This window comes from Budorcas taxicolor, chromosome 2 (assembly GCF_023091745.1).
Source record: "Budorcas taxicolor isolate Tak-1 chromosome 2, Takin1.1, whole genome shotgun sequence".
In the NCBI taxonomy this organism is placed as follows: Eukaryota; Metazoa; Chordata; class Mammalia; order Artiodactyla; family Bovidae; genus Budorcas; species Budorcas taxicolor.
In genome coordinates, this window is record NC_068911.1 from 8,718,698 (window position 1) to 8,738,272 (window position 19,575).

Sequence of the window (19,575 nt, forward strand, 5' to 3'; positions counted from 1 at the left end):
GGCCAGAATACTGGAGTGGGTACCTGTCTCTTCTCCAAAGGGTCTTTCCAACCCAGGGATCAAACCCAGGTCTCCCGCATGGCAGGCGGATTCTTTACCAGCTGAGCCACCTGGATCACGTGCTTATTTTTAGTTTCCTGAGAAACCTCCATACTGTTTTCCACGGTGGCTGCGTCAGTTTACATTCCCACCAACAGTGCAGCAGGGAGGAACCTGCATTTTAAGCAAACTCCTCGACGGACCTTACGTGGTCACCACTGGTGTATGGAGATGGGCACTGACCTGGCCCTCCTAAACCAAGACAGCTTGCTGCGTCATCTGCACTAGGTCCTGCCTGTCAGGGTCACGGCAAGGATCCCAGGGGACAGCAAACACACCCCAAAGAGAGCTGGCACAGTGCTTCACACACAGAATCACCAGGAGGCATTAGTCCAGCAGCACCATGACGTTCACAGCCATGCTCTTCCTAGGAGTGAAAACCCAAACCACCTAACTACCCAACAAGAGTGGAGTACATCTTATAGTACATTCACCTTAAGGGTTACCCAGCAATTAAGCAGGCGATGCGGGAAAACGCATATATACTTACAGAAGTCACATGTAGCAGCTCATCTCCAAAGTTGGCTCCGACAGGACCAGGCCTTGGGTAGTCAGGCCCTTGAGGCTCTTCCCACTATGGACCAGGGCTTGCCTTGTGACTTGCTTAAGCCACAAGGAAGTAGCAGAAGTGATGCTGCGCTGGTTCCGAGCCTAACCCTTAATGCCAGGCAGCTTCTGCTCTTGCACTTTCGGGAACCCTGAGCCATCAAGAAGAAATCCGCGCACCCCGCTCTGGGGGCCTCATGGGGCTCAGCTGTCCTTTCATCCCCCCTAGTAGCAGCCGTGAGCCCGAGACATCATCTTGAACGGGCCGGGCTGGCCAGGCCCCTACACCTAGCAGAGCAGAATTTTCTGGTGGAAACTTGTCAACTGCAGAATTGTGAGAAATTCTGCACAACTACACTGTGCTTGTTACACAGTAGTTAACCAGCAGGACAGGTTGCACAGTGGCACAGGAAGCATTATCTCTGCTCTTGAAATATGCAAAATTAACAGCATACATACTATCAACAGTGATAATTTCCTGCTTTATTATTTGGCTTACATTTTAGGTTTTCAACAATGAACATTATCACTTGTGTAAGAAAACAGCGATGTCATACTGACATTTAACTGGGGGGACAGGAAAGCTGCAGATAAGAGTGTCTGTCCACTGGGTGAAGCTCCACCTACCACCTGCCTTTCACTGAAGGTCATCATCACCTGTCGTCAGGAGGTTCTTTTCTAGGTATGGAGCTCCCAGTTTCCATTTTAGAGGCCATGGCTTCTGGGGAGCAGCCTGTGCCTGAAGGGAGGCGGGCCTCCCTTTAATTACACTTATCCTAAGCCCAGCTTACGCGCGAAGGCTCCTTCCGGCGACTGACGAGGACAGGAACCCCCTGCCAGGTGTCCTCGGCTCCATGGCGACAGCTGGTGTTCTGGCTTGGCTGTTCCTGGCCCTGCCCAGCCTTTCTCACGATTCTGTCTTCACCGCCACTGAACATCAGGGCTCAACGAGAAGAGGATGAAATCCAGCCAGCGGTGCTGGTTGCTGGGCCAGAAAAACCACGGGACAGGAGACAGCGGTCTGGCAGCGAGCGGGTGAGAGGACACGAAGGAATCAGGCCTGAGCAGGCCTTGCCCCAGCCCACACGCCCGGGGGCCGTGACAGCTCACAGCGCAGGCTTGGGAGAAGCAGTTACTGATCGAGATTTTAGACCTGAAGCTACTGAGGAGACCAGGATGCTTCAGTCTAAATTTTAAATAACATGTAGTTCTGACTCGTGATGGGAGAGATGCCAGACAGACACTCTGCAGTAGGCTCTAATGGGGAAGAAATCGCAGTATTTAATTGGAGGAGACCTCGAAAAAGAAAATCAAAGCCTGCTTTTATTGATGCACCGACAGACTGACCGAGATTGGGAAGGGGTGGTTCATTAATACAATCCTCCTCAACCAAGCAAATTGAAACGACAGAAGTATCTGAAACGGCTTTACAGTGACATGATGCCTTAATAAGTTAAGGAGACCGACTGCTCGCTAAGCGCCTTCTCATTTCATGTTCTTGACAAACTCCTCTCCTTTCTTGATGGAGGCTTTCAGCTCAGGGATGGCCTCGGCAATCATCTTCTCTTCGAAAGGGGAGACCTTGCCGATGCCTAGATTCTTCTCGATGCCCTTTTTCTGAAGGAGAGAGGAGAGAGGGTAATATTTTACAAGAAAGCTTCCCTGAATGAGTTTGTTACAGAAGAGCCTGCTTGTAACTTCGTCAGCCCTGCCTAGCCTGTCTACACCGGCTGGCGGCTCTGGGCAGCCTGCGGAGGGAGTCACACGCATCGGGGACGGGACGGGACGGGTGTGAGCCGTGCTGGGAACTCAGGCTGCTCTCAGCCAGCCCCGGGCTGGGGGCCAGGCCCCGGAACTCACTGTGTGCGCAGCCCGGTGGCTCACATGCCTGGTCTGTCTCATCTGCCTCACAGAAGGCTGCGAGGACAGACCTGGGTCAGCTGGTACACAAAGAATTCAATAATTAGTAACACGAGTTATTCTCCCCAACACAGAGCTTACTTCTCGGAGCTAGTTTCTTTCCCAAGTTGGTTAAGCACTGAAGAAACACTTAAATGTCCACCAGAACCCAATGTAAATACGTAGGCAAACGGTGGTCATTAGGAAGACAGCAGCCTGGCATCCAGGCCTCCTCAGACGCTCCCTGGTCGGAACCATCAGCCCCTGGGGCCTCACTGTGCCACACACACCTGCTCAATGGGCTCCGGGACTAACCTCTTCAGAGAGAGTCTCGGGGATTGTGGACACCAGGGGGCTATGGGAAGGGCTTCTTTCTGGGCCTGAGAGAAAGGGAAGCATACACCAGGCTGATCCCAGCAGGTGCCCACAGCTGAGACATGGCAAGCTGCTCCCCAAACACCTGGTAGAGGTTAAGCAGACCGGACGACTGCCCACACCAGCCTGGCTGAAGCCGGCAACTGGACGAGAAGGGCCCTGTCCCAGCGGCCCAGCAGCGTTGGAACTGAATGCCTAACAGCGGCATAGGCCTCGGCAGGCCCTGGGCTCAGGACAAGCGCAGGCTGGTGTGGGGAAGCCGCTACTGGGAGCCGTCCGCAAGCCGCCTCGGGACACGAGGGTCCCGTTAGGATGGCTGCCCTGGTGGTCGCTGCCAACCAGCTGTTGGAGCCACGAGAGCCTGTCAGCCCCACAGACGGCGGTGTCTCCCTGCTCCTGATTCGGTGGCGCTTCTACACTCCAAAGGCGGCGGGACGGTCCCTGCTCACGGACATCCGAGTCACGGAGCGAAGGCTCCGGGTGCAGCAGCTGACTCTCCACTACAGAACGCGCCCCTCCTTCAGCCGAGCCCCGGCCCCCAGGCACGTACCCCCAGCAGCAACGGTGTGGAGAAATATGGACAGTCCGTTTCTTGGGACTTAACGAAGGAACATTCGACGACTCCCTCCTTTCCGTTCATCGCGTCCAAGAGGGAGAAGACAAAGCGGGCTCCGGCGTAGGCCATGGACAGGGTGGCAGAGCCTGGGAGGACACAGGTGCGTGAGCCACGCCAGCAACGCGACCTGGAAATCCAGGCGCGCGCTCCCTCCAGCTGAAAAGCCGCCTGCGTAGCCTCCAGCCTTCTAATCATCAGGAATGTACGTCAGCATTCCCTGACCCAATAAATGCATGAATGGCATGGAATTAGCTCTGCTGACCTCAGACACTACTCCACGCCGCCCAGCAGGGGGGTGGCATGTCAAGTGGATGGATGTGAAACTGGGAAAAGGCCCTGCTCCTTGCCGGGTACTTCTGTCTTCAGCTCAGACTCTAACCAGGGCCCAGGGCCACCCCTGAGACCTACCTGCACCGGCCTTCGCCTTGACCACCTCAGTGCCGGCTTCCTGGATCCGACCGGTGAGGGTGGCCAGCTGGTCCTGGGGCAATTCCACCTTGGGGGTGCACTGCAAGCAGAAGCCACAAGGCCTGTGTGAGCAGGGCCAGGGTCCACGATCCCACGCCCTCCCAGCCCCCAGCCCACAGGGGCCAGGCATCACAGCCATGTGGGAAATCAAGACCCTTTCTTTAAAGAACAAGCTGACTTTGCTGGGAGGTGCGGTGAGATCCCTACTCATGTTTTAAAAACTTGTTCTATTTTGGACTAATTTTAGACTTACCAAAATGCTGTAAAAATAGCAGGAAGATTTTCCTCACCTGCCTTACCCTGACGTTAACATCTCACATAACCAGGGTGCAGCTATGAAGAGCAGGGAGTTAGTATCACGCGCGAGCAACTAGACCACAGGCCTCATTCACTCGTCACCAACTGTCCCCCTACCTCCCTCTGCTGTTCAGGGGCCTGGCAGGGCCCACGGCACTCAGGGATCTCGCCTCTGACTGCTCCCTCCGCCCTCCCCTGTCTTTCATGACAGGGGTCAAGGGCACCGAATGCTCGCTCTGTGGGATGTCCATCAATTCAGATTTGAAGTGTTTCCTCAGTATTTTCTTCCGAGGTCACGAGGTGATTTATCTCATTCTCGGGGTATTTACTTTGTCTCCTCATTTTTATGCAAAGAGACCTTGCCTGCTCTGACCTAATCAGGAAGGCAGGGGGTGCTTCCACCGGCAGTTTTCAGCATGTGTGGGAGCTGGCCGTTCTAACACCTTCTGGCCGTTCTAACACCTTCTGGCCGCACTCGCTCCCACAGCCCCCAGGCCATCAGGAGACCCCCAGACAAGTGGGGTGGGGCTGCATCCACAGTAGGAATCCTTTCCAAGTAACCACGGAGGGTGAGGTCTGCCTGCCCCAGGGCCCCACCGTCAACCTCTGAAGGGTGCTCGTGGTCTGGGGGCCTCTGGGCGAGGAGACACACACCCCTGACACGTACCTGAGAGATCAAGGGGATGATGGTTTTCCCAGCATGGCCACCGATGACGGGGACGTTGACTCGGGCTGGGTCCAAATCCTGGTCAGGAGAAGCGTGAACTCTGATTAACTTTTAAACAAGCACTTTGAGTGTCAAACATGTTATATGCACCTAAAGCACCAACACTGAGAAAATCCACAAAACTCAAGAACAAAACGAAGGAGCCGGGAAAGAGGCCGCGGGCGACGCCGGCTGCGCCCACCTCTCCCACCAGCCCCCGCGCCTGCACGCTCTGACACCAGCTTGGGCACGCGCAGCGAGGAGCACCTGGCATCTGGTGAGGACACTGAGGCTCTCCCTTCACAGCGGGCTGTAGACGGCCTCCCTGGAGGGTCCCAGCGGGTCCCCCTCAGCCTGACAGCTTCCTGGGACCAGAGGCCGACAGCCCTCCTTCCCACACCTGCTGTCGCGCCTGCCTCAGCCCAGACTCACGTGCTCACACTGCGTTCACTGTGAGCAACGCAGATTCTCTTTCCCTCGCACGAGAGCAAGATTCTAGAAAAGCCAGGGCTGAGAAGTCTGTCAGCTCAGTGACTGGGACCAAAAGGAGGGAACCACGTGGAAAGGGGTCACGACGCCACAGTCAGTTAAGTGGGGCTTGTTGCGACGGCTGATTCACTTGTTAAACCTAAGGCATGGTGCTGTCCCCCACCCTCCGAGAATCTGCGAATCAGGTATTTCTTATCGCAGAAAAAGATGCTGGTGGGAGTTATGGGAGAGGGGTTAGCAGTCCCCAAGTGCTGCAGCTGCTAAAGACAGATGCCCTGAGTTAGGAACCTGCTTCACCCAGCAAGGGGAGCCCAGTCACAAGGGTGGGCAGGCCCAGCAGCAGAGGGCTAACGGAGCAGGGAGCTTGCATAGGGTGCCAGGCTGGACACCTGGGACATGGCATCAACAATCCCACTCCAAACACACATGTGCTGAACTGGCTATTCAATCCAACTGTCTCCAGAATTGTTGTCGTTCAGTCGTGTCCCACTCTTTGCGACCCCATGGACTGCAGACTGCCAGGCTCCCCTGTCCTTCACTATCTCCCAGAGTTTGCCCAAACTCACTGTCTCTGGAATTAAAGCGTCTCTTTCCACTTCACTCCACAGAGCTCCCAGGCCCTGGGGCCACATCTCAGGATCTGCCCCGTGGAGACAGAGGCTGAGGAACACGCCACAGCAAGAATGACCGTGGAGAGAGGTGCTGAGTGCAGGGGCGGAAGACGGAGGTCAAACCCTGCGCCTGTCCTTCTCTCCAAGCCACGTGCTCGACAATTATTCCTAACTGGTGGGAGGTAGGATGGGAACCCTCCTCTGCAGAGTCACAAAAAATGGCCTGAAGCTTAGGATGGATGTTTATTGGGGAGGGAGGAAGTGGTTCTGCAGGGTCCACAAGCAGGGACTTTAGACAGTGAGTTGTGAAACACACCGAGGACTCTGGACCCGGTGCCGGTGCCACGCCCGCCCCAGGACGCGTCTGGCAGCTCAGGAAGAAGTCGGCAGCTGGCGAGAGCAGAGGGGAGTCTAAGTCACTACTGGTTCCCGAGGAGGGGCGAATCAGGACACAGACCGGGCAGACAGCGCTGACACCATCTCAGGAGTTTGCCCAAGCCCTTCCTGTTTGCTCATCTTACCGTTTGCCTAACAATGAGCAGGTCAATCCTGCAAAGGTCGGTTATCAGAGGCGGAGAGTACCAGGAGCACAACCCACTCCAGCCAGTGAGAGACCCTGGGAAAGCCTGCACCCTGGATGCCGCGGGGAGGAGACCGAGCTGGTCAACGCAGGCGCTGGCCAGTCTCAGCCCGCAGGCGCCTGCCGTCTGCATTCCCCACGAAAACGTGAGAGCTGCCTCCCATGAAGGAGGTGAGCTTTTTTTTTTTTTTTTTTTAGGAGGTGAGCTTTGAAGACATTTAACACCACCCTCAGGTCACACGTGACCTATCGGGGCCCTGGTGTCTTCCACGCCCATCAGTGAGCCAAGGATGGACACGGAGGATCAGAAAGGCCACGTGAAAGATGCCCGAAGCAGCTCTTACCTTCAGCTCTGCAACGAAAGCGTTGGCTCGGACAATGTCCAGGGTTGTCACTCCGAAGATTTTATTGGGGTTGTACACTCCGTGTTTCTTGAAAACTTCCGCTGTGATTGGGATGGTGGAGTTAACCTAGTAAATCCAAGAGAAAGGCGCAATTCACCTGCATTCTGAGAGCAGAGCCATGCGACAGAAGGAAAAATCTCATCAGACTACTAGCAAGCCTGAAGGTATCACATTAAGTTGCCCTGTCTGGTAACTGAGCCTCACCATGGAAGGCCCCCTACTCTAAAAAACTGCTTCGTCCCCTCGCCCCCCACCCTGCCATGTGAAAGAAGAAGCCGTTCACTGCTGCAGGCACTCTTCCCCTTGGTGACCTCTGACCCCAAAGTTCACATATGCACGTGACCCTTCATCAGTCAACTTAAAAATGTGACGAAGGCTCCGCAGGCCAAGCTCTGCTCCAGCTGGGCCTTAGGCCCTAAAGACCATTCTTTAAAAAAAAACAAAACAAAAAACAGCCTAGTACAGGGCTACAAGCTCCGATGGCCCAGGGCCAAGTTCCAGCTCTGGCACTCCGCACTGTAACCCTGGGCAAGTTACATCAACTCCCTGGGACTCAGTTTCTTTATCTGTAAAAATGGAAGACAACGACCTCATGAGGTTACTATAAAGGTTAAGTGTCTTAATATATGGCAAATGCCTAACATATTACCTGGTACATGGAAAAAAAATAAGCCCAAACCAGCAAGATTTATATCACGTACTGGTTAATCAGCTCCCCAACAACTTCTGACCAGTGGCCCCTGAGGAGCAGGGAGCTGCTTGGAAAGGGCAGGACCCTCTTCTCAGAGGCCCTGGCTGCAAGCTCGGGGTATTCGCCCGCGGCCACGTCCCTCAGTTGAGAGCACCGCCACCACACCTCACCCGGGTCCCTCTCGCACTCGGAGACCAGAGTCCAGATTCAATCAGGAGGGAGGGACGGAGGAGGCCGCTGTCAAACGCAACCAGGGGCCCTGCTGGGGTGGGTATGCGCGCCCTAGCTGACTTCTCAGGGGGACACAGCTCCCGACCCGGAGTCTGTGAACTGAGGAACAAGCTTCCTGCAAAAACCAGCGAGCAGGGCCTGGGTAGGGGCGAGTAGGGGCAGCTGTGTATGTGATCAGGTGTGAGTGTGAGGAGGGAGAGGCCGGAGCGGCGGGAACTGCAGAGCCTGAGTGGAGCACAGTGAAAGGAGCTAATAGGCTGCCGCAATCTCAGCTACAGGCGGCCTGAGGAGCGGACCTGCTTTCCAGGTGGAAGGACTAAGATACCGAGAGGGGAAGTGACCTGCACAAAGACACACGCTTGATGGGAAATTCAGGTTACCACTCACGTGGCCACAAAGAATCCTCAGGAAATAGAATTTAAGGGCCTCTTAGTATTCATCCCCTTGATCCACTTCAGCACATCACCTGCTTGCTCCCCCCTCTAAGCACAGTCGCACACGGAGCTTTCAGGCGGCACTTGCGGCACCCACCTGCCCGCAGCGGGCACTCACCGGATTTGAGATGATGCAGATCATGGCTTCCGGACAGTGCTGGGCACAGGCAGTGGTCAGGGTGGCCACAATCGTGGCGTTGGTATTGAACAAGTCATCTCGGGTCATACCTGAGAACGATCCAATTCAATGTTCATAAAGCACAGGATGAATTTCCAAACACGTGCCAAGTGCTGTGTGTTTGTTGTTAAGGAAATTTAAACATGAGTGACACAGGGTCCCTGTCAAGTAAATCCGTCTTGTAGGGAAAACAGCCCAGTGTGACAAGTGCCAAGACAGAGGTCCGTGCGGGTGGAGCGTGGGGGGGTGCGGAGAGGGGAGTTATACCCGAGGACGATCAATAAGCCTTCCAAGGCAGAGGTGTGTGGAGAAAAGGGCGTTCCGTGCGGAAAACCCAAGAGACTGGGCAAGGGGACCCAGTGACTCGTGCAGGGGTCTGTCCCCATGGGCATCTGGGAGCCTGGAATCTTTTCTGCAGCAGAGAAAAGACCGGCTCCACTTTTCATGGAAAGCCATGTCCTTAGCTGACTTTCAGGGAGATGCTAGGCAAGGCTTTCAACACACACCTGGTTTTCTTGGGACTCCTGCCGGAATGACCACCACATCGCAGCCCTTCAGGCAGTCTGGCAGCTGCTCAGGTCCGAGGTAGCCTGGAAAAAAGAAAACACTCAAGTGAGCAATTTCAGTTTCCGACCCGCAGAGGCCAGCACATCTACACAGACAGAGCCCAGGAGGACAGCCCCACCCAGGTCCAAATCTGACCAAGGCCTCGAGACAGGATGGAAGGGCTATCTGTGAAGCGGTTCCTCTCCTTGAGAACTACCGCCATGGTCTGGACGACTCTGGCTGGCAGGACAGTCCCTTTCACTCCACTTTTCCCCAGCCTCTATGGCCCAGCCTCCCTACAGAATGGAATAACCATCCAAGTCGGCCACTTGGCCTTATCTGACCCGACTTGCCAGCACCGCTGAGCCCTGCTCAGCTCCCGCTAAAAGCTGCTTATCCCACAGCACGGTCATTCTAACAAAAGCTCCACTTTGGGGTCAGATCAGAAGGGGCACTGGAGGCCAGAAGAGAGAATCCACGACACACAGGGACTCTACATATTAGCACCAGCTTTGTTTACGCCTATCGCCTGAGGAGAAAAAGGTTCACTTTCAAACATCTCAGGGGAATTGGCCCCAATGACCAAAACCTGCTTTGATTTGACTTTTCCCTATTGTGTGAGCTTCTGGAAACTCTAAAATATACAGCCCAAGAAAAAGTAAGCAAACGAATGCACAGGGACCTTGGAAGGCACGCGAGCGTGTGACCTGACAAGTCAACCTCCTGTGTTGTCTACACCCACTGAAGCCATGTGCAAACACCATTGGCAGCCTCACACCATCTGTGGAGACGGGAAGCAGTGCAAGCTTCCTGCACAGCAATCTGACATCTACAGTAAAAGCTGTAAAGCAGCCGTACCTACTCATTCTACTTTTACGATCCTAAACAAAATGTAAAGATAAAAAGATGCTTATCACAGCTTACATAAATATTTATAGAACAGCACAACACAAAACAGCCCAATGGCTAACAGCATGGGTATAACAATAAATAAGCTATAACTTATAATACCTCTTAAAAAATGACTTTACCAAGAATTTGGTGACATGGATAAACGCTGCTATAATGAGCAGGCTATATATAACTCTATGTGATTATGAACGACTTCTTGGATAATATACCTATATTCATTTCAGATTTCCCTAAGGTGGCCGTGCTTTGAAGAAGCTGGCGAGAGAAACCCTGGGGTGGAGGGATGGCCCGGCCCAGAAGGCACTGGCAGCGCATCAGGGACAGCGCCGCTTACTGCCCCCACGTCCCTGCAGGAGTCTCCCCCCACCCCTGCCCTCCTATGATTTTAAATCATAAAAAAATTTTAAATGGGAGAGGCCACTGCTGTTTTTCTGAAAGACACTAGTTAACATTTTTAGAGACAAGTCCAAAAAGCTGCAATAATTTATAAAATTAAATTCTAAAATGGACACGGAAACCCCAAGTCTCTGAACACCTAGTTCCACCCAAGAATCTCACTCTAAACCTGGATCCTGGTCTACTGGGGAGAAGAGACGAAAGGTCCATGGGGTAGGTGGGCCCAGTACCTTTTACGGTCGCTCTGGTCTCGATGTGGCTCAGGTCGGCAGCCACTCCAGGCGTGTGAGCGATGTCGTAGAGGGTCAGGCGGCTCACCAATGGGCTGTTCTTCAGAAGAAGCGAAAGTGGCTGCCCAATTCCTCCGGAAGCCCCCAGCACGGCTACTTTAGCATTGTTCTAGAAAGAGGCACAGAGAGAGGACTCTGAAGACGGAATCAGCATTAAAAGGATTCACATGGTAAAAACTGCAGACTACGGCCCCTGGCCTCCTTTACTGCAGTGGTCCCAAATGAAGAGGCGAAGGTATTCCTACCACCCATAAGGCCCTGTTTCTTTCAGGATGTTCAGAAGCATGCCTCAGGAAAACAGGGGACAACCTGTGCCTTCAGATACTGTGAGAGTCAGGGCACACTTCTCCCGTACCCTCGAGAGACAAGCAGACTACTCACTCGGCCATTGGACTGCTAACAGAAGCCTTGCCTGCAACGTGCAGTTTTAAAAAATATAAACAAATATTTATGAACTCCTACCAATGGGCCAGTGCTTGGACCTGGGGGCTGTAGGAGTGAAACAGGCCTTGGCCAGCTCCAGAGCGGCCAGGCAGTGAGATGCCCAGGAGCTGAGGGCTAAGAGCTGTCCTGAAGCGAAGTCCTGCCCTAAAGCTCACTCCCCTTACACAAGAGGCACTCTCCCCTCTAGGTCTCAGGCAGGGCCTAACCCAAACCCCAGCCAACCTCAGGGAGGCTGTTTCTAGCCTAAACTCACAAACGAGAAGGGGAGCCTATCCCGGCAAGCAGGCCAGGAAGAGGACAAACTGAGAAAAGAGCAGCCACAGGAGTTCAAAGGCCGGGACACAGTCCTGGAGGGCAGCGTCTACACTACGGCTGCTGCGGCTGCACATCATGGTCCACAGCAACAGAAGCCAGCAATATTGGGCTTCTGTCAACAAAACCAAACCAACCAAAAAAAAAACCTCAAAAAAACCCACCTCACATACAGTGTGATCTGCTTGAAGAAATTAAAACTTGAAAGGGCATATACTGTAAGTAAGATTCAAATTCACGTTTGTTTTTTTTTTAAGTTGTACCCCTGACTTCACAGAAAACTAGCTGGACCAACCACCCAGAACCTGAAGTCTGGAGTCTCACTCACCTCCGGGGCTTCAGCGATCACCCTCAGTCCTTGTCCCAAATCCCAGGGACTCCCAGATTCCAACTCCACATCTCCAGTTCTTTTAGGCATCCCACTGGTCCCACTAACCCAACTGTGCAAATAAATTTATCCTCGCATCCTCTCCCATCCCTGTCCCCAAATGGCACCTGTGTTCCCCCACATTCAAACCTTTATTCCTATCTTCTGCCTCTTTCCTTACTGGAGACACCCAGTTAGGATACGAAGGAGCTGGCATCTCAAACATCTCCCTAACCTGCCTCTGATTTCCATTCTGATTCCACTGTCTAACTTAGGTCCTCAGCTCTACCTCTCAACCATCCTCCCCCAAATTCAAAGTTTTCATCATTGCCTTGCTCAAAAATCTTCTCAAGTTCCTCGTGCCCAGATTTCTCGGCCTGCCCCCACGACTGACCAGGGTTCCAACACGGGGGGCAAGACACAGTCCCCTTGGTGTGCGGGATGTCAGTGTGGAAGACTGTGTCTTAATTCTAACAGGTGAAGAATTAATATCTACCAGGAAACAGACAGACCTGGCGTCCTCAGCTAGGGTCCTTGGATCTATCAGTCCCCTGTGACAAACAAGACGAATGTAACATGCTTTCAGTGGAATGAGGCCACGTTACATTTTGTACAAGGTTTCATCAGCTCTGCTAATATAAAAACATAACTTGTAAATGGTGGAATCTTTACAGTGAGATGAGAAGCTCTGGTACTGCAGGACAGCTCACGATCTCTTCCTAAACAAGCTGTTGCCAGATTTCACATCCTTTCCCACTGTTTGGCATACTGTTTAGCAGTAGGCTTTGAAAATGGATATATAGTAACACTTCTTTCACAAGACTGCTTTTTAAAGTCTGTATAACAAACTATTTAACAGCTTGTTTTTAAATTTCTTGTGTTTATATATTAGAACATTAGTACATACAGAGACATAAATACACGGAGGTTGAATGCTCATTCCATTTTTCCTGTTAATGACACGGGATCTAAAGTCTCTAGGCCAATGCACCATCTGGCTCAAGCTCATCTTTCTGACTTATACACCTGCCTTCTCAACGACTCTGTCTGTGTGTCCAGTAGGAATTTTAAACTCAATATATCCAAACCTGAGCTCCTGATATCAATATCACCGCCAACTCCCATCACTCTTTCCGAGCGGTTTTTCCTACCTTAGCAACTCAACTGCAAAATCCAAAGCCTTGGTTTTCTCCATGTTCCTTCTTGTCTCAATACCCTTCATGAAATCATACCAGCAAATATTGGTCTTTTTTTTTTTTTTTTCAAATATTGGTCTTATCCTCAGTTAGTTCCCTTCCCCTACTCCTCAATGTCACTCTCCAACACTCCCACTGGTCCTCGGGGTCCTAAGTTTACTCCCTTTTGGCATAAGTGCTGCTTCTCACCCATCCTGGTATCACCTGCAGCACCCAACACAGTTCTGGGCAAGCAGATACTCAAAGGCACTTATGTGTCTATTTATTTTCCAAATGAACTGAACACACAGGAGACTGGTCTGAAAGGCAGAGGCTAAGAAATGCAGAACCTCATTTAACAATCACCTCCCTTTTAGGGCAAGGTACTTAAGAGGTGATGTGGGTATTCCAGGGTTCTCATACTTGGGTTGTATTAGAATCACTTGGGGCTCTTGGTAAACGCAGAGGCCCAGCGGGTCCTATCTCCTTCACTGACCCTCTGTCTCTGATCTGTATCAGTATTCTGGTGATTCTGATACACACCAGAGTTTAGGAATCGCTGCCCGAGGTGGCTAAAAATAGCTTAGGCTTAAGTAGTTCCAGGCCAGGCCAGGCCCAGGCGGTCCACCGCAGGCAGCAGCCTTCAAAAGGTCCTTAAGAGGAAGCAGAGTCTTCGGGTTCTTAGAGGGAAGACTTGGTGATCCAAAAAGAAAAAATTACAGTGGCCAGGAGAGGGGAATTTTAATCCTCTGGCCAAAAGACTGTGTAACCTTGGACCAGTGTTTTACCCTGGGTAGTTCTGTCTGCACTATGAAGTTAAAAATTACACAATGCTTGTACGGAAGCTGCAACAACAAGGTTAGTCTCTCAAAACACTACGGAAGGTAAGTTACTTTAGACCCTACAGCCCTGGCTTCTCAAGCTTGAAGGAGCACAGGTCAAGAGCAGACTCTGGGGGTGAACTGGCAGGCTCGGAGAAGCACCCCGGTACTGGAGCTGGGCTATTTCCCACCTCCCTGACTCCGGGACTTCCTCCCCGCACCTCCCGCCCAGTATCAGGGCCGACCCAGCCGACACAACTGCGGGTCTGCACCAGGCGGCCCTGCGGTCCAAGCTGACTGACCCGGGGTCGAGGCTGCTCGCGCGCCAGGAACACACGTGGCCTAGGCCGGAGAGCCTCCACCTGCAGGCTGCCCCTCGCAGGGCCTACCTGGGCCGAGGTGCTGAAGCTGCGGCGGAGAGCGGCGCCGGCAGGCCGGGCGAGGGCGGAAAGCATGGCTGGGGCGGGCGGGGCGCGGACAGGCTGGCAGAGGAGCTGTCAGCAGACAAGTGACTCCAACGACCTCCACTCTGCACAGGACCTCCCCGCTCTGCTCCGCCTTGTCTCGCGAGAGCGGCGCTGCTTCCGGCGCCCCCACTTCCCAGCTCTCGCGGTATCTCGGCCACATCCGGGCTTTCTTGGAGGCCCGCAGAAGGGTGCTTCCCGGAGCGCTCTCTTGGGCTGGGTCACAGCGCTGGTCGTGTTGCGTGCGGCCTGTGAGGCAGACGCGGTCAGAGTGGGAGGGAGAGTCCGCACTCGAGAGGTGGAAGAAGACGGGCTGTAGGCTTGGAGAGCCTTAGAGGAGCCATTTTGCAGGTGGGGCCCCAGACAAAGGCTCTGACAGGGCGACCGACCGAGGTCAGGTCGGAGGTCCGACGGAATGGGTGCGATCCGAGCCGTCCTTCCCCTCCGCCAGCTCAGCCAAACCCACCCATCTTGTCCCTGGGGACTGGAGGAGCTCCGAACTATGGAAAGCTCTGGAAAAGAAACGGGGGAGGGGAGGTTGAGAGCCCCGGGATTGAGGTGGACGATGGGGGCTCCTCTAATCTGTCGGTCCTGTGCACCACCCCTGATCACACACAGTCCGTCCACTTGTCGTTCCTGCTGATGCCCAGGACCTTCTATTAAGTTTACAAAGCTTTAGGGACACCACTCCCGAGAATGACAGATCCTGAGCACTGACTCATCGCTAGAGCTTATAGATGCGGTAACAGATATCCAGGTGATAAAACTTGCAAAGTCACGCCGTCCCTTCACCCCTGGTCGGCCCAGCAATGCTGTCAACCTGGCCACATCGTTTAAGCTTTAGGAGCCAAGAAACCATGTTGAGCACAGTTAAAGTGGATTTGTTCAGAGTCCACCACAGAGAAAGTGAAGACATGGTTTTTGCTCACTGGAAGCTTACCATTCAAATGTATCAGTATACTTAGAAGCTTCATTTGCCCTGCTGCTATTTTCTGGGGGGTGCAGAGACCTCCTTGCCCTCCAAAAGTTCAGGGTCAAGTGGGGCAGGTCGTTGTGTTGCAGGTTGTTACCTTGGAGAAGTGTGCAAACCCAGTGAGGGGGAACAGATGACAGCCTACTTGGGGACGGGGAAGCAGGAGGTGAAAAAGAACAGTTAGCCCAAGTACTGACGAACATATAAGTAGGAGGGCACGCGTGATGGCGGGCTTACTCTTTCCTGCCTCCTTTCCATTTGGTCATTGAGCTGCTAAGACCACTTGCTTCACACGTGAGCGAGGATCCACACATTTTCTGCCTTTAAGGAGCTCACAGTCTAGTGAGAGAGACAGGTGCATTGCAAGCAGCATGATATGGGCAACACTAGAGAATTTTGAGGGGCTGTGGGAACATAAAGTGTAGGTTAAGGGAGTCAGAGAAAGTGAGGTTTGGAGAAAGAATGAGACCTATACTTTACAGGAACAGATCACCTTTAATGAGGCGAGAAGGGGCAGCAGTCAGATGAGTGAGCTGCTGCGCTAAGTTGAGAAAAGAGGAGGTATACAGACAACATAGATGTGGAAATACATTGCCTTGAGGGGGCTGTTTTTCTTCAAGATCGTTTGGATTAGTTAACTTTTAACAAGGGGGCAAGGAATTCCTGAGACCGGCTGGAGACTGGGACCAGCTGGAAGCTGGACGTAATCAATCTTAATGTCCATTCCTTCCTTCAGGGGGCTCCAGGGGGGCTCCAGGGAGTTCTTTGTCCTGTATAGAATGGTGAGGAAGACCCCACCATTGGAGGGGAGTTTTAACTCCAGGACATTTTGAGCCGTGTAGCTTTCCTTCACAAAGGAGGTCTATCTAACTCAGATTTGGGGTGGAGGTGGGGGCCATGTGAGAGAGGACTTTGGAGGATGAAACATCTAAGCTGAGATGTAAAGGAAGAACAAGAGTGAGGCCGTTCAGCGCCACAGGAGGGAGAGATCCTTGCACGTGGGCTTTGGAGTTCCCAAAGGAGGGGCACTGGGAGTTGGGCATTTAACAATAGAAAGTGTTCAGATGGGAAAGAAAGGGAAGAGAGCCCAACGGAAAACCTGGAGGAGGGGACAGTGAACAGATAATTTCTGTTGGGGGTTGGGACATGAGAACAGTGTCCTTTATTGTATCACTGACTGTGTTCTCTTGTTAATTGTTTACCCCTGTATCTTACCACGAGAACTGAAAGCATCGTGCAGTCAGATACTTTGATCTCTATTGTCCAGCACCTGACCAGGTTGAGAGTGGGCTTCTGAATTTGGGGAGAGTCAAGTGGTTTTAGATACAAGACTGGAAAACCCAGATTGTGCAGGGTTTATGCATGTTAGCTGAGAAGTTTGTGTTTTATTCCTTGGGAAGCAAGTGTTTATCAGAGGCTTTTGTGATGCCACCAGAACTGTGTTTGAGGAAGATTAGACTGACCTTGGTATGTCAAAGATTCCAAGGGAAAAATGTGCAAGGCAGGGAGGTTGTTCAGGAGGCTTATCTTCCATAGTATTTTGAGAGACTAACCTTGTTCTTGCAGCTTCTGTGCTGCAAGCGTCTTAGGAGATGATAAATAATCTGAGTTTTGATGGTAGTTTTAGAAATGGGGACGTGGGGCCAATGAGGGAGAGGGAAGAGTTGATAAGAATTGTTTGTGCCCATCTGGATTTAAATAAAAGTGCTGTGGGAACTCAGCCTGAGAGAAGTTGTGTGGAAGGAGAGCTGTGTGGAGAAAAAGTAAAGAGCTCTATTTTAGATGGGCTGAATTGGAAGTGGTGATGAATTGTCCGCATAAAAGTATCAGGGGACACTTGGGAGATTACTCCAGAGGAAGTATGGGATTGAAACCCCTGAGAGAGGCCAGGGCTGAAGTCATCCCTGTAGAGGGGAGAGTTGAGGGCACAGGAGAGAAACTGGAGTCAGATTCTCATGTTCACTGCTACATCTGGGGCTGGGACTTCTCCCCATCCCTGCCAAGTCAGTCAGCCCCTGTCAGCATCTCTAGGGCAGGGAACCCCTACCTCCCAAATTCTCTATTGGGCCATCCCCACCCAAAGTAGAGAAGTGTCCTCGTATTTCAGGGGATTCCAAAAATTGCCATATACTTTACATACGATACAGTATACAGATCTTAAGTGTGCAGTTTGGTAGTTTTGACAGTTTGTAGTCTTGTAACCACCACCCAAAACAAGCTATAGGAACATTTTCTTTATTCCAGAAAGTTCCCTTATGTCCCAGTCCCCCAGAAAATAGAAATACCTGACTTCCTGATTTCTACCACTATAGATTACTTTTTCTAGTTCTTCATTGTCTATCTTTATACACAATATAGGAAATACACTGATGCCCTCCTTGCTGCACCCCCACACCAGCCGCACACACGCACCTACACTGACCATTTTGTTCCTTGCATAGGCTTTGGAGCACAGTCATGAGCTATCAAATTTTTGCTCTTAGGTGCACATGTTCTGTGCTAACTTATCTTCTCTTCAACCCTAAAATTGTACCACAAGTGAAGTATTTTACCCAGGTGAAGTATTTTAAATCTTTCAGATCCTTGGAGCTAAAATGAAGAGTTAGAAAGATGTTAACTGCCCAACCTGTATGAGAGTTTTATTTTCCTCTAGGGAACCTAGAATATTGGAAAATGGGGACATAAATGTTTAAATAGAGCTATGTTTATATAGCTTAATTTTCAGTCGTGGCCCATCCCTGCTGGGCATCAAAGGACTTGGCTTTTCAAGTTATGTGCCAGCAGAGCAGCCGGGAGGCGGACTGGCGACAGCAGAGGCAGCCTGAAGGTGCTGGCCAGGAGCTCCCGTGAGCTGAGATGCTGATGGGGGCAGTTCTGAGTTGGGAGCAGAGGCTTCAGTCCCCCGGGCCAGCCAGAGGTCAGGGAAGTGAAAACAAAGCTGGGTCCAGAGCTTGGACATGTCCAGGAACCCATGTCAGGAGCAGAAGGTGGGGCACAAGCCTGCCTGAGCACCTCATCAGTATTTGTTTTATGGTTCTATATAAAAGTTTGATATCAAAATATTCTTAGGACCTAAATGGTGGAGCCGAGAACCTCTCATACCCTGCAGAGTTTGGAGCAAGAATTCCCTGGTGGTCCAGTGATTAGGACTCCATGTTTCCACTGCCAGGGGCGCAGGTTCGATCCCGAGTCGGGGAACTACGATGCCTCATGACGCTCAGTGTAGCCAAAAAAAAACAAGTGTGGAGTTGGGCTGGAAGGGCTGTTTGCTGTGTCCAGGCCTCTGCCTGCCCAGTCCAGGGGCGCTCCTCACTGTGGCTCACAAGGCTGCGTCTTCTCTCAGGAGTGTGCAGTTGGGGTCAGGATGTGCATACCCTCCTGAAGGTTGCCAGCAGGTGAGGCAGATCTTGCCTGACAAGTACGAGTGCACCCTTTGGGAAGGAGAGATGTCAGAAGGAGCTGACTCCTGGGGCTAAACTAGGTTTCTACCTGAAAGCCCAGAGACAGTCTGTTAGCTAATGAATGAAGAGATGGAGGTTGTCATGGGGAGAAGCAGGTGGGAGGGTGAGGATGGACTCAGAGGGATCAACGAGGTATGTTAAGAGCCAGCTTTTAGGTTGGCTTCATGAAGCTTGGGGACGACACAGAGTCCATCCTCTTTCCCTGATGCTCACCACCTCCAAAATGGCCTGAGATCAGGACTTTCAGAGGCAGAGGACCTGGGGGGATGAGTTGGGAGGTCCTTTAGGAGGGATCTGTGTGTGGCATCTAGGTGTATGGCATTAGGTCAGAATGGGCCCATTGGTGAAGGCAGGAATGGTGACTAGTAATAATGTATTCGTTAAACACATGCTGATTGAGCATTGGTCTGCATCAGAAATCCTGGGCCCTGTGTGGGGATACCGCAGTGAACAAGAAGGGCAAGGTCCCCACTCTTGTGAGCCATACATTCCACTGTGAGGAGACTGATGATAAAAATAAGCAAATAAGTGACTACAGGAGAAGACAATGAACTCATACTTCACAAAGATCACCCTGCCTGCCATGTGAAGTTTAGACTATAGGGAGAAAGCAGAAGCAAGAAGCCCAATTGGCGAGTACTGCGTCCTTGGCAGAGAGATGCAAGTACTCTGGTCTAAAATGTTAGCCCTGGAGATGGGCTTGGAATATATATATTTAGGTGGTGTTGCTTAGTCACTAAGTCATGTCTGACTCTTTTGCAACCCCATGGACTGTAACCCACCAGGCTCC

General features: G+C 52.1%; 2 protein-coding genes across 6 annotated transcripts in view; one reads left to right on the forward strand and one right to left on the reverse strand.

The window, feature by feature from the left end:
- Positions 1-1,950: 1,950 nt before the first annotated feature.
- MDH2 (malate dehydrogenase 2) lies at positions 1,951-14,448 on the reverse strand. The gene is made up of 9 exons (XM_052656703.1): positions 14,277-14,448; positions 10,709-10,877; positions 9,131-9,214; positions 8,565-8,674; positions 7,031-7,156; positions 4,968-5,045; positions 3,944-4,043; positions 3,470-3,621; positions 1,951-2,262 (listed from the first exon to the last, which is right to left on the reverse strand). Exons 1-9 carry the CDS (start codon positions 14,340-14,342, stop codon positions 2,131-2,133), a joined length of 1,017 nt encoding a protein of 338 aa, XP_052512663.1. The 5' UTR covers positions 14,343-14,448; the 3' UTR covers positions 1,951-2,130.
- Positions 13,814-19,575, forward strand: part of STYXL1 (serine/threonine/tyrosine interacting like 1) — a 30,783-nt gene continuing 25,021 nt past the window's right edge. For 2 of the 5 annotated variants that reach the window (XM_052656670.1, XM_052656662.1), the window contains exon 1: positions 14,543-14,702. Coding sequence is in view for 1 of the 5 variants with exons in the window: in XM_052656693.1 (XP_052512653.1) it covers positions 18,181-18,311 (131 nt within the window). In the remaining 4 variants the exon portion in view is untranslated. Of the gene's footprint in view, positions 13,925-14,542; positions 14,703-18,180; positions 18,312-18,667; positions 18,720-19,575 lie in introns of those variants that run through there. The other 3 variants (XM_052656685.1, XM_052656677.1, XM_052656693.1) reach the window with 3 other exon arrangements.